A 12,623-nucleotide genomic window follows, 5' to 3' on the forward strand; every position below is an offset into this window, starting at 1 on the left:
ATTAAGATAAAAATTAGTGTGTCGACAGGGATTTATGCTACACCTGAAGTAGAGGCTAAGATGGGGGGGTCACATTATTAATATAAACAACTGATCATAATTATTCAAGTAAATTTTATAGGAATTCAGAGTAATGTTTGGAAATTCTCTTTTTCATACCTATAATAGATTTCAAACTGCAAAGGAAAAAACAAAAGTATGGCGGCAGTGACATTCCTCACAGGTCTGCTCATTGGAGCGAGGAAATCCAAATATGGGCTGAGTAGGGGCAGAGGGTGTAGTCCAGTCAGAGTCATTGTCTATCATGCTTCTGACTGACAAATCTATTTTTAAACTGGAATATTTTTTCACCATTAGAAGAAAAAGTTCACTTCAATGCTAGTTTTCATGGCGCTATTAGAGGTACTAAAGCCGCTATCCATTCAAAACATAGTCGGACTTGCCACCAGCAACATTGCTCAAACAATTGCTTTGTGTATCATCAGCTTTAGAGGTCAAGTCTTTTGTATTTTATTTAGAGATTTGGGGACTTTTGGAGGCTGATTCCAGTATTTTTAGAAACAACAACAAATGAAATAAATTATTTTGTATTTCCCCACCAAAATGTCATTCCTACCATTGAGTGTGTTTACATGCAAACTTGTATCCTGATTATGAAAAGAAGATCCTGGTTTCAGAAGCCTGGATTGTTTATTTGTTTGTTTTTTTGAGAAACTGGATATGCTACCTGCAGTAGGCTACTCTGATAGAAACCAGGATTGTTGTATTGTTATTCGTTTAACCTTTATATTTAAGCAGGGGGGGGGAAACAGACCCACTGAGATTTTTAAGGGCGCCCTGGCCAAGAAAGGGAGCAGGACCTCAAGTCTAACAGTACAAACATGAAACAACAGTACAAAACCCTTTTAGCTACAAAAGCAACAAGACGCAACCCACTATCAAACCAGTACATTAACACTTCAATCAGTAGAATATATCAATGTAATGCCTGCTTGTTCTTACTACTTTGGAGGAGTTCCAAGCTGATGGTGCACAGCATGACATGGTAGTTTTTCCCAGCAATGAAGTCACTGTGGGAACTTTTAAAAGCAGAAGCCTGCTAGACCGGGTATGATGACTACTGACCTCAAAGCTGAGGAGGCTATCAATGTAATTTTGTAATTTGCAAATGAGTGGCTTACAAATAAAATACATAAATGGAGCTGTCTCTGCATAGCTAATGATGGCCATCCTACCATGTCATATATTCTGCAGTGATGTGTGATTTAGCAAGTGTAATAAAACACAACAATGCACGGTATGCAGAATCAAGTTTCTTTAACAATGATGAGACCACATGTGAATACAGCAGGTTCCCGTAATCAAGTACTGATAAAAGGTAGACTGGACAAGTTTCTTCCTCGCTTCATAGGGGAAACCACACTTGTTTAGAAAATAAAAGCCAAGTTTGGGCCTTTAAAAAAAAAAAAATGTGTATATTAAAAGCTAATTTATCGTCCAGCCAAATACCAGAATATTTGTATACAAAATATACAAACATACAAACGCCACTGACATTTCATACATAGATCGACTATACATAAGGCCATTATGATGACATGATATGTTTTATGGTTCATTAAATTAAGTATATATTATGTGTTAGACACTTACTTCACAACTGTGAATGAGCTCTTTATGATGACTCCATTTCATCTTTAACTCAAGGTTTCATAAAATTAAATCATGCCAGTCTGCAAACAGCACTCACACGCACTTTCTTCATGAAATGTGTCTCTAATTGCATTATTGTCACCTCACCATCCCTTTCTTGGTATTTGTTCTGGCTTTCTTTACTATAAACAGGCACACACTGCTGATCAAATGATCAGAACTAGGATAAAACTCAATCCTGGGATACTAGTGAGCATGTACTCAGTGTGGAGAAACAGAATTTAAACCTTGCAGTAAAATAAAATTTACAGAAAATATAATTACCACATTTCCACAATATAAGAAACTCATTTGATTGCATCTTATTTATAGGACAACACACAATAAGCATATAGTAGCCCTATAGGCAGCATACATTTTAAACTACATTTAGTAGTAGCCACAGCAGCACATAACACTTTTCTAAAAAATACATCTAGAGGGGTTCAAATCAATGCATTCTTCACACCATGGACCAACAGCTTTCTTTTAATTTTTTGACGTTATTATATTTTTCGGCCTATTTATAGAGAGGAGACAGACAGGAACCGGGTGGATTGTGTTGTTGCATGCTGATGCAGCTGGAATCAAACCAGCTACTTTGCAGTTCTGTGGCATGCACTGTAACCAGTCAGCTACCAAGGCACTCCCATTAACAGCTTTTCCATTTCTACTTTGATAAAGTACTGTACTAAATGTACTGTACTAGCCTAGCCTAGCTTTCAGAGCTTTGAAACGCATTTCATGGTCTTCTTCAGTGACTGGTAAAACCTAGAAAATGGACAATAAAGAAGAAATAAAAACAGGTTCTTTCTCTCCATATTACATTTGGAGTAAATGTCAAGGGTGCGTGTCGGTAGACCAATTGAGTGATCAGATCTTGACCTTTTCCATCAATCCATCCATTATCTTCCGTGTGCCCGGGTCGGGTCCTGGTGGCAACAGGCTAAGCAGGGTATTACAGATGTCTTGACATTTATCACAGTAATAAGATAACAAAGGTTTCTCCCTGATGTCACAAAACAGAGTCTTTGTTTGTAAAAGAAAGTCCTTTAGGGAATAATCTTAATTTTCCAGAATATTCTCCCTTCAGCAAGGGTGCACCCTGCTTTTAAAAAAACAAACAAAACTAACAACAAAAGAAATTTGATCAGTCTGAATATCAGGAGAGAGTTAAGAGTCCTCTCACTTTTGACAGGAGTATAATAGCATATAACAGGGACGAACAGGAAAACCTAATCTGTTTTGGTGTGTTAAATCTAGTAATATTGCACGATGGCACAGTCAGTGTACTTCAAAATTAACCTTATCCAACTTTCTGGCTTGACATAAAGTAACATCACAAAATGTAGACAGCTCATTTACTCCATTAATTTCATTCCCATTTCACGCTCAATTACCTTGTATATTTATGAAAGAAAAGCAAAATCCCCTGAAATTGCTGACTTCATGTTTAACGTGCAGATAATTGAGTGAATTCTATAAAAGAAAACATTTAAAACACCTAGTAACCTCAGTTATAACCAATAGTGAAATCTTTTTTATTTCAAACTGATTTCATAATAAAGTCTACAAAGTCTTTATCACAGATTATATTTTAGGTTGATAGGGCTATCTGTTATAATAATATAATATAAACTTTGAACTACAGTAAGCTCTTGGATAAATACAAAATGGTGGTGCTTTGTGGGGACAACAAATCCTGTTCATTAAACCAGAAACTCAACAATGACGAGGCTCGTTTCAGTGAAAGAGCTTCCTGAAGTACACACCTTCCAAACAGGTAGTCATGTGAAAATCTTCCCAGGCCACGCCTCCTCTTCAGGATGCTAGAAAAAGCCCCCCTTCATCACCACCATCGAGCACCAGCGCAGACGTTTACTGACTTAAATCCATCCTGCAGGGATCAATTGCACACAGAGGAACAGAAACAGGTCAACGTAACTTTCCTGCAGCTCAACATTTTACTTTTACAGCTCAGGTAAGAAAACCTGATCAAATCACATTGGATTACTTTTAATAATTTATTTACATTATTTTAAGTTTAATAAGGTTAATTGCAAGAAATTTTATGCTTTGAAAGACTAATTCAATCTCTTTGCTGTTTTGGGAGAAGTGGAAAGTTTTTTGTACTATACAAAATATGATGATTTAAGAGAATTCATTTTCCATGAAATAGCTTGACAAAACTGAAATATTCCGGTATAGAGATGTTCAAAAAATGAAGATGTTAAAAAGTGTTTAAGTTTGCTATCTTTGTCTCTAAAGCCTGGAAAATAACACAATATAGACTATTTAATTAGTGTTTATTCTGATTTCTCCTATTATAGTATCTTGGAGAACTACATATTATAGTAAATATAGAATAATATTTTGTGCCAGTGATTTCAAGTTGTAAAACTAAACGCAACACTCTGATATACAGCTTATAGGAATATGGTGGACATAGCTGTATGCATGACAATAATAACAACTTCATTCATTTAATGTAAATTCTAGTCTATGAATACTATCTGTTCACTTTCACAACATCTTTTCACTAAACCAAATGTCACAATCATACACACATTATTATTGGGCTTAAATGAATGATTCATGGAGTTTGAAATTTGTATGAATATAACTAGTAACTTCAGATGTGTTGTTTCTGTTATCACACATATATACCAAAAACTGTTTTAATATCTAGGTCTACTAGTGATCAAAGGGCTGTCAAATCAGACCTTATTTGTTAGATCATTTTAATATTAACTATATTTCTGGTCATTTACTGTGTTGTCCTGTTAGGAATGGAGCGAGGATTGATCCTGTTGGTTGCTGCATTGATGGTTTATGTTGCACCGGGTGTCCAAGGAACTTTCTCTTTTGCCAATAACACAGAGGTTGGATTTATTTTACTTTTTCACCTCTCAGTCTAAATACCTGCTTGACCTTCATACTTAACTAAAACATTTAAGTCTAACGCTCACTTTCAAATTTTTAGTTTCAGAATTGAAAATTCTTCAAAGCTGTTATCGCTGATATAATTTTTTGTTAACTATGTCCCATCTGTTTAGTGCAGTACAGTGTTTAGTGTATTCACAGAGCAGCAGAGGCCAAGATTTTCTGACTTTCAGGCCATAGTATGGATCAAGATGATAGACTGTATGACAGAAGTGGACCTATAGCCACCGTGATGTCACCCATTGGTTTGGATTACTGTTTTGAAGCCTCAAGGTCAGCTTTTTGGCCATCTTGTTATTTTGGGACCGGACGTGAGCATATTTGGGCAAGAAGGTGGAGCTAGTTTGCTTGGTTTGCAAAGTGCATCCAAATTCATGTTGTGCAGTAGATACTTGCCACAATTATCCTGACTAAAAGGTCGCCACGGTAGCACTCACAAGATTGCCACGCCCTAAAGCATACCCTGCTTTATTGTCTATTTTCCTCTAAATGGGACCATACTTTACAAAATTAACATCATATTTTCGGCTCTTCATATACGTATGGGTGATGTCACAGACACTACGTTCATGTTTTATACAGTCTATTGTCTGGATCCTACACTTCCCATAATGCAACTCAATTGTATCTATAGTTGACATTTCAGATTTTAAAAAGCTTCTCCAAAGCTTATACAGGGTGAGTAGTAGTCTAAGTCATTTGTGGGCTTTACTGAAGTTCTTGTGTAAAATTGGTGGCCCCTTTAACTCAGTGAAGTTCTCCAGATAACTCATTCAACCTGCTTCTTGGAGCTGCCACTGCCTGATAAAGTCGATATAACACAATGTCAGCATTTTTACACATCAGCGTGTATATGTGTGTCTAACAGGTGAACATTACCATGGCTGGTTGTGGCGTCACTAAATTGTGTGTGGAGACACCATTGAACTGTGATCCTACTGGAAAAAACAGCTGTCTGTTTGTGTCTGTGGTCGCCAGCAAATCAGTGGCTCCCACTGACCTGTCGTTCGAACTTAGAGGAGACTCCATGGGATACATTGCAGTGGGACTCACTGCGAAACCTTCTGAGGTAAAACACACACACACACACACACACAATTACTAGTGGAAAAACTCAGTTATGTAAAAGCATATTTTTATTAAATTGGACACACTATTCTAGCACTTTTCTTTTAGCAGGAAGGTCACATACCTGCCCAAATGTACAGTCGATTGTCCCACATCAAGGGCTGGGTTCTCCAAAGGACTTAGCCAACAAAGATTTGGCCATCCAGTGGACCTTAAGCCAGGCCGAACATCCTCCTCTTCCCCAAACAAGACAGTGTTGCTGTGTTAGGGCAAAAATTTCCACCAGGAAACTGAGACAAGTTTAGTAATACCTGAGTTTACACAGGTTAATGACAGGCACAGACAAATATTGTACCAGGTGAATGATCAGTATATCCATACAGAATACATTTTTATGTAATGCCCAGTTGTTAAGAACATGTCCAAGCTCCCAGCAAAAGCAAACTGACCTGCTTTTTTATTTACACTTTGATTGATCTAGTGACTCAGGACCACATGAATACCTTATTTACTGAGTTGATAAGGACTAGTTAAATAGTCAATTAAGCAACTGACCTGTATTTCTTCTATAAAATACTGAAGGCTGTAAAGAACACAATTGTGGCCTTGGGCAAAAGAAGGCTTAATTTAGCTACTTTTACATGGGGAAGGGACACGAAATACCATTTTCATCCATGTTTGAAGAGGACAACAGGTGCTATGTGATGTTTGCACAGAAAAGTTATAAACCGATATCTTGTTTCTGCATATTACAATGAAATAGTTATCATGCATCGATCTTTCACCTGCTGTAACACACACTTAATGTTTACTCAACATTACTAAGATACCAAATCTAACATTTTGTACATTAAAACTAAAACAAAACTATCTTACAAACTTCCAATTGTCATCATTAACTGTCAAACTAGTTAGGAAAGCTAACAAGCTAACATTATTCACATCACAATCAGGCAGAACACTGGTGCGGCATAGATCACTTTTTCTGATAAAGTTAACCGATTAACATAGATAGAAGTTTGCACATTAAAAAATGACCTCCAACCGCTTGTATATCAATGACACACTGTTAACTAACTTATCATGCTAACAGCTAACTAGTATTGTTTTTGGATAGATGAATGTAACCTAAAATGTAGCTTATGAAGCAGATTCTTCAACCAAACTATACTGAAGTTTAAAAAAACAACAACATTTAACAGTGTTTCTGTAACTGTCCGAATATCCAACAAGGCTAACAAGCTAGAATTAATCCGAAATGGAGCTGGATAGCTGACTTTCTGAATAAAATTAAAGGTTTGTGCATTTAAAATTACACTAAGGCTAAATACTTTAATGACCTTCAAGTGATTGTGTATAGACACTGCTAATTATCATGCTAGCAGCTAGCATATTAGTTGGATGGACTAGCTGAATCGAAAAGTATATTGTTTCAGACAATATACACTAAAAATAAAAATTTTGAGTTCCATGAGCTGCTAGCCATAATCATGATAATCCTTAACGTGTAATGAATCTAGAATATATGAAAGTTTCACTTTTTGAATTAAATAATGTGAAAAAATTTACTTTTCAACAACATTAAAAGTTTTTGAGATGCACCAGTGTCGTCATTGTCTTCACTTTAAGGAAACCATCTGATCTATTCACCACTATTTCTTTCCTCAGGCTACCACCATGCTTTTTATCTGTGCTCCAGATGGACAAAACAGGACGTTCATGTTCCAGACAATGAAGAGAAACAACGCCGACGATTCGCTCACTCCAACAGAGATGGTGAGGCCTCGTATTCACTTATATATTCCTCTATCACTATAGAGGAATAAAACTGTAAGGAAATGTTTATGGTATATGAAAGAAAGCATGTAAACATATAATACATGCAGTTAAGAGTACTTAAAGATGATTAAGGCATGATTTATGTTAATTGTGATTATTTTCTATTGTTTCAATCAATTCATTCTAATTAAACCTGCAAAGACTTAATTTAAGACACAGATGATGACAAAGCAAAAGCAACATAAAATATCTTAATAAGGTTTTTTGGATTGATGAGCACAATTCTTCCAAAAGATATTGCTTATGGTATACATTTTATTTGAATAGCACCTTTCATACACAAAATGCAACTCAAAGTGCTTTACTAGCAAGTAATTTACATGCAAGACAAAAAGAATGCCATTCAATAAATATTTAACGGAAACCTTTTAGTTGCTCAGTTAGAAGCTTTGTTGTCCACAATGTGGAAACAATGTATTTGGCTACAGCACACAGCCGTAAAAACAACAAAAGATAAGAACAGACATTGAAAACAGAATTAACACACAACATGGTCTTAAAAGACATTAATACAGTAATTTTCAAAAACAAGGGAAAAAAAGTCAGTCAAAGTCACTTTGTCCTTTTGTGTTCATGTTTTTGTCATATGCCATACATATAAGTTTACATTTTCAACTGCAATATCAAGCAACAATAATGATGCTTTGAGTGAACAAAAACACTTCAGATCTTTATCAGGTAAGTTTCAGGTACCTATGTTGTTTTTCTCTACTTACTGAAATGAGTAGTAACTAAGGCTGCCCGGGGCATGCTCAGAATGTGTGCTAGTGTCCTTTGTGTAAAACTGGTTGTAATGTAAAGTATACACAGTTTGTAGGTAATAGGTTAAACATACAAAACTGAAGAAAACAAACACTACAAATGGTTCTTAATGTCCTCAAAGACAGCAGTCACAGTATTGGACCATAACTGACCCACATCACAAATTTCTCTAATTCATTTGAGGCAAAATGTTTTGTTTTGTGTACGATTTAAAATTGTTTCTTGTGTGTAAATGTATGTTGAATCTTTTAGCAAAATGTTGCTGTATTTTCTTTTTATTTCACAGTATCCATATCTTTCTTTGTCACATTACCTTTTTAGAATGTGACAAACATTCGAGGCACAGTGATTGGCAATGTGATCCAGTGCAAGTTCACTGTCCCTAATATGAATGCTACCACCTACTCCATCCTCCTCGGGACAGGACATTTAGATGGAAGTAAGTGGACGAACATCAACACTGTACATAATTTTGCTTTTGTTCACAACATGATTTCCCTGTAGAAATTTTTTTTTGAAGTTACACAGTATTTGTTGTTACTGAACATGTTATTGAACAACTCCATGTTATTACATAAGGTTTAAATTTAATGGACAAATAAAGGAAAATAAAAATCAACCAATAATATCGTCACAGGTTTTCAAGAAAAAGTTCACCTATTAGATAAGTTCGCACATTTAAAATTGCACTTAGGTTCTTTAAAATGACCTCCAAATGTATTGGGATGGAGGCTAGCAAGATATAGCAACTACCCTCAGATGCTAAATGAATTTGAATTAACGTGAAATGTGTTTGAGACCATATACACGCAAGTAAAAATTCAAAAACTTAGTTTAACACTTAAAACCCACCCCGTTTTCAGGGATGGTCTGTATAGATTAAAACTAACAAACTCTAGATGACTTAAGAAACCTGGATCTGATTTCAAGCTTTGCAAACCTTTCTCCCCTAGAGATATGGAAATTTACTGCTTTGTATTTTGAATTTATGTGATTTTAAGCTCATCCACAAAGCTGTCAACGAGGACATGTCTAACCTCCCACTGCTCTGTCCCCTCATGCAATTGTTCAGAAACTTTTGGGCACTTCAACATCTCCCTGGACAGTGGTGCTCTGAACCTCACCAACCCGGTCAGAAACACTGCTGACCCCCACTCCACTGCAACCGCTAACCCAGGCTCCACTATAACCACCGACCCCCACTCCACTGCAACCACCCACTCAGGCTCCACTGCAACCACCCACTCAGGCTCCACTGCAACCGCTGACCCCCACTCCACTGCAACCACCAACCCCCACTCCAATGCAACCACCAACCCCCACTCCAATGCAACCACCCACGCAGGCTCCACTATAACCACCAACCCCCACTCCAATGCAACCACCCACGCAGGCGCCAGTGGCGCTGTCCACGCTCTTGGTAAGCGACACACTAGTGTTATATTTTTGCACTTTAATTTTAGGTCTTCAGATGCTCTAAGTCCAGAGGGATTTGATGTCCTGACTTAACACCTTTGAAGGCAATCTGTATGTAAAGAACTGCAGTATAACAATACATTTAGTATGCAGATACGCACACCAGCAATTTCACTAGTTGATAAAATCAGGTAGATGAATTAACCTAACCGCCTGCGTTTCCATGAGTTGTTTGATAGATAAGTTCATGCTGAGAAAGATGTGTGGAAGCCTGCAAGAAAAATTCTTAGCGCCATAAAGAGTTAAGGAGGAAACAGTATTTTATTGATATGCAATTGTAAATTCAGTTCCTGGGTAAAAAAAAAAAAAGTCAGCTGAAAATTGGCAGATCAATCTCACCTCAGGGTACACTGATTAAATGTTCTGGAGCTTTCGATCACATGAGATAATCATCAGCAGATGAAATTTGTCCAATTGTCAAGGAAATCAATGTGATCTAAAGCTCCGGAGCAGCTGCTAAATGGATATCAACTGCTGTTGCCACGGTCAAGACTGAACTTTCTCTACTGGCAAACAAAAAAAATTCAACATAGAAAGAATAAAGTTTCCAAGGATACATGAGCAATTAATGAATATTTAGAAAATGGAGCAGTTCTTTCACAAGATCCCTTTGGAAATTATGTTTCTTAACTCAATTTAACTTGGTATTCCCTGTAGTTACTGCCAAATTAAATGGCTTTTTTTTACCAGGAAATGGACAGACGATATTTTAAGAATGACAAAATACAGATACAGAGATGGAAAATAAAGCACATTTTTCAAAAAACTACTTTGAATGCTGGTTTATTCTATGACCACTTGGACAAACACGTAAATGTTACAAAATATTCATGACTAAACTGTGTCAGATCACTTCGTTTTCTTTGTTATCTGCAACATGTTACACTGTAGGGGGATTAAAATGAATCTCTTAAAGGGTCGGTTCACCCAAATTACAAAAACTCTTACCTCTAGTGGCAGTCATGCAGACTGTTCTGGTTGTATTTCTTTAGGTATTAAAATATCTGTCAAATTCTGCCTCACAAAAGTGAGTACACCCCTAAGTGAAAATGTCTATATTGGGCCCAATTAGCCATTTTCCCTCCCTGGTGTCAGGTGTGTTAAATTTGGTGTCATCGCTCTCACACTCCTTCATACTGGTCAGTGGAAGTTCAACATGGCACCTCACGGCAAAGAACTCAGAGGATCTGAAAAAAAGAACGGCTGCTCTATATAAAGATGGCCTAGGCTATAAGAAGATTGCCAAGACCCTGAAACTGAGCTGCAGCACGGTGGCCAAGACCATGCAGCGGTTCAACAAGACCGGTTCCACTCAGTACAGGCCTCACCATGGTCGACCAAAGAAGTTGAGTGCACGTGCTCAGCGTCAAATCCAGAGGTTGTCTTTGGGAAATCGAAGTATGAGTACTGCCAGCACTGCTGCAGAGGTCGAAGGGGTGGGGTTCAGCCTGTCAGTGCTCAGACCATACACCGCACACTGCATCAAACTGGTCGTCGCACAAAGACAGCAAATTTACACTGTTATACAAGCTGTACAGTCAAAGTGTCATTTCTTCAGTGTTGTCACATGAAAAGATAATCAAATATTTACAAAAATGTGAGCAAATACTGTATCTGGATTCCACTGAGAAAAATACAACAACTTTGAAATTGGGGAGATCTGTTACAAAGCCATCACTGCCCACTGAGTTACCATGTCATTAAAGACCTAACAGAAGAGGAAGAGCTTAATGGACACGCATTTTCTGATAAAACACCTTTTGTCTCTTTCCCGACAGATGTGCTGCTCCTGCTGAGCGTCGTCACGCTGTCCATGCTGGGAGCCTGAAGTGTCCAGGCGGAAGTTGTGGCCTGTTGGATACAATGAAGACAGCTGATGCACAGGATTTAAGCACAGAGAAAAAGAGTATTACCTGAGTAACAGACTATGTAAAAATCATTTTTGCTGAACTTCTTTAGACGTGTACGTTTTGCACTATGATTGTACTTTGAGATGATCTTTCGGCTAAAAACTAATCATATTCATGAGGCATTCGCAGACACGTGTTTATTTTTATTGTCTTGTGCAACATTGACACAAAGCCACCCATCTGGCGCCACAAGCAGTGTTTGCAAATGCAAATTTACACACTTGGGTTTAACGAGTTTGATGTACTTACCAGAAGAGAACAATCCTTTAAGGGAAACCCAACCCAATCAAGGATGTGAGTGTACTGTGACTGTATATATTTGTTGAAGGCACAGCTAAAAAGATTAATCTAATCAGTTATTAATAAAGCCAAAACTATGATTAACTCATTTGTGCCATGTCATTAACAGCTCGTTTTATAGACCAGCTGATGCATTGTTTCAGCTCTACATGACAACACCTGTCAATATCACATCCGTGCAAGTACTTAAAAGACCATCTACAGTAAAAAAAAAGACAAAAAAACACATGCAATAAATCTACAAAATCACCGTAATATCATAGTATAGGAGCTTTATTTACATAAGTTGACTTTAACTCAAGATTTATAATTTTGTACCAACAGTTATGACACTGTACTCAAAATTATTGCAGACAACAACTTTGCTTGTAAACAAGCAAAGATCTAACAATTTATCTGGAGCACCTGAACTAATAGTAATAAATCGTCAATGTTTAACCAGGAGGAGTGTCTGTTAACTATGATAATGTTTACAGACAGCTTGGTTACCGTTGGCTCTTTGTTTCGGTGCCACATAGACTTGACCTGCCTGGGAACCTCGTTACAACCTGTATGGTTGTTGACAGCTCGAGCTTGTTGCTTTGGAGCTTTTTAGTGACGTGTGCAAAACGAGATTACAGTGAACTGTTGGGC

The 12,623-nt window shown here is 37.2% G+C and overlaps 1 protein-coding gene across 1 annotated transcript; it reads left to right on the forward strand.

The window, feature by feature from the left end:
• The first annotated feature begins 3,518 nt into the window (after positions 1-3,518).
• On the forward strand, positions 3,519-12,078 carry LOC119901791 (uncharacterized protein YBL113C-like). The gene is made up of 7 exons (XM_038717474.1): positions 3,519-3,673; positions 4,480-4,574; positions 5,504-5,704; positions 7,372-7,479; positions 8,626-8,743; positions 9,377-9,724; positions 11,559-12,078. The coding sequence occupies exons 2-7, from the start codon at positions 4,482-4,484 to the stop codon at positions 11,606-11,608; spliced, it is 918 nt and encodes a 305-aa protein (XP_038573402.1). The 5' UTR covers positions 3,519-3,673; positions 4,480-4,481; the 3' UTR covers positions 11,609-12,078.
• Positions 12,079-12,623: the final 545 nt, after the last annotated feature.

The sequence above is a fragment of the Micropterus salmoides genome, unplaced genomic scaffold (assembly GCF_014851395.1).
Source record: "Micropterus salmoides isolate LMB-PRFRI ecotype aquatic unplaced genomic scaffold, ASM1485139v1 Ms_hic_scaffold_14, whole genome shotgun sequence".
Lineage (NCBI taxonomy): Eukaryota > Metazoa > Chordata > Actinopteri > Centrarchiformes > Centrarchidae > Micropterus > Micropterus salmoides.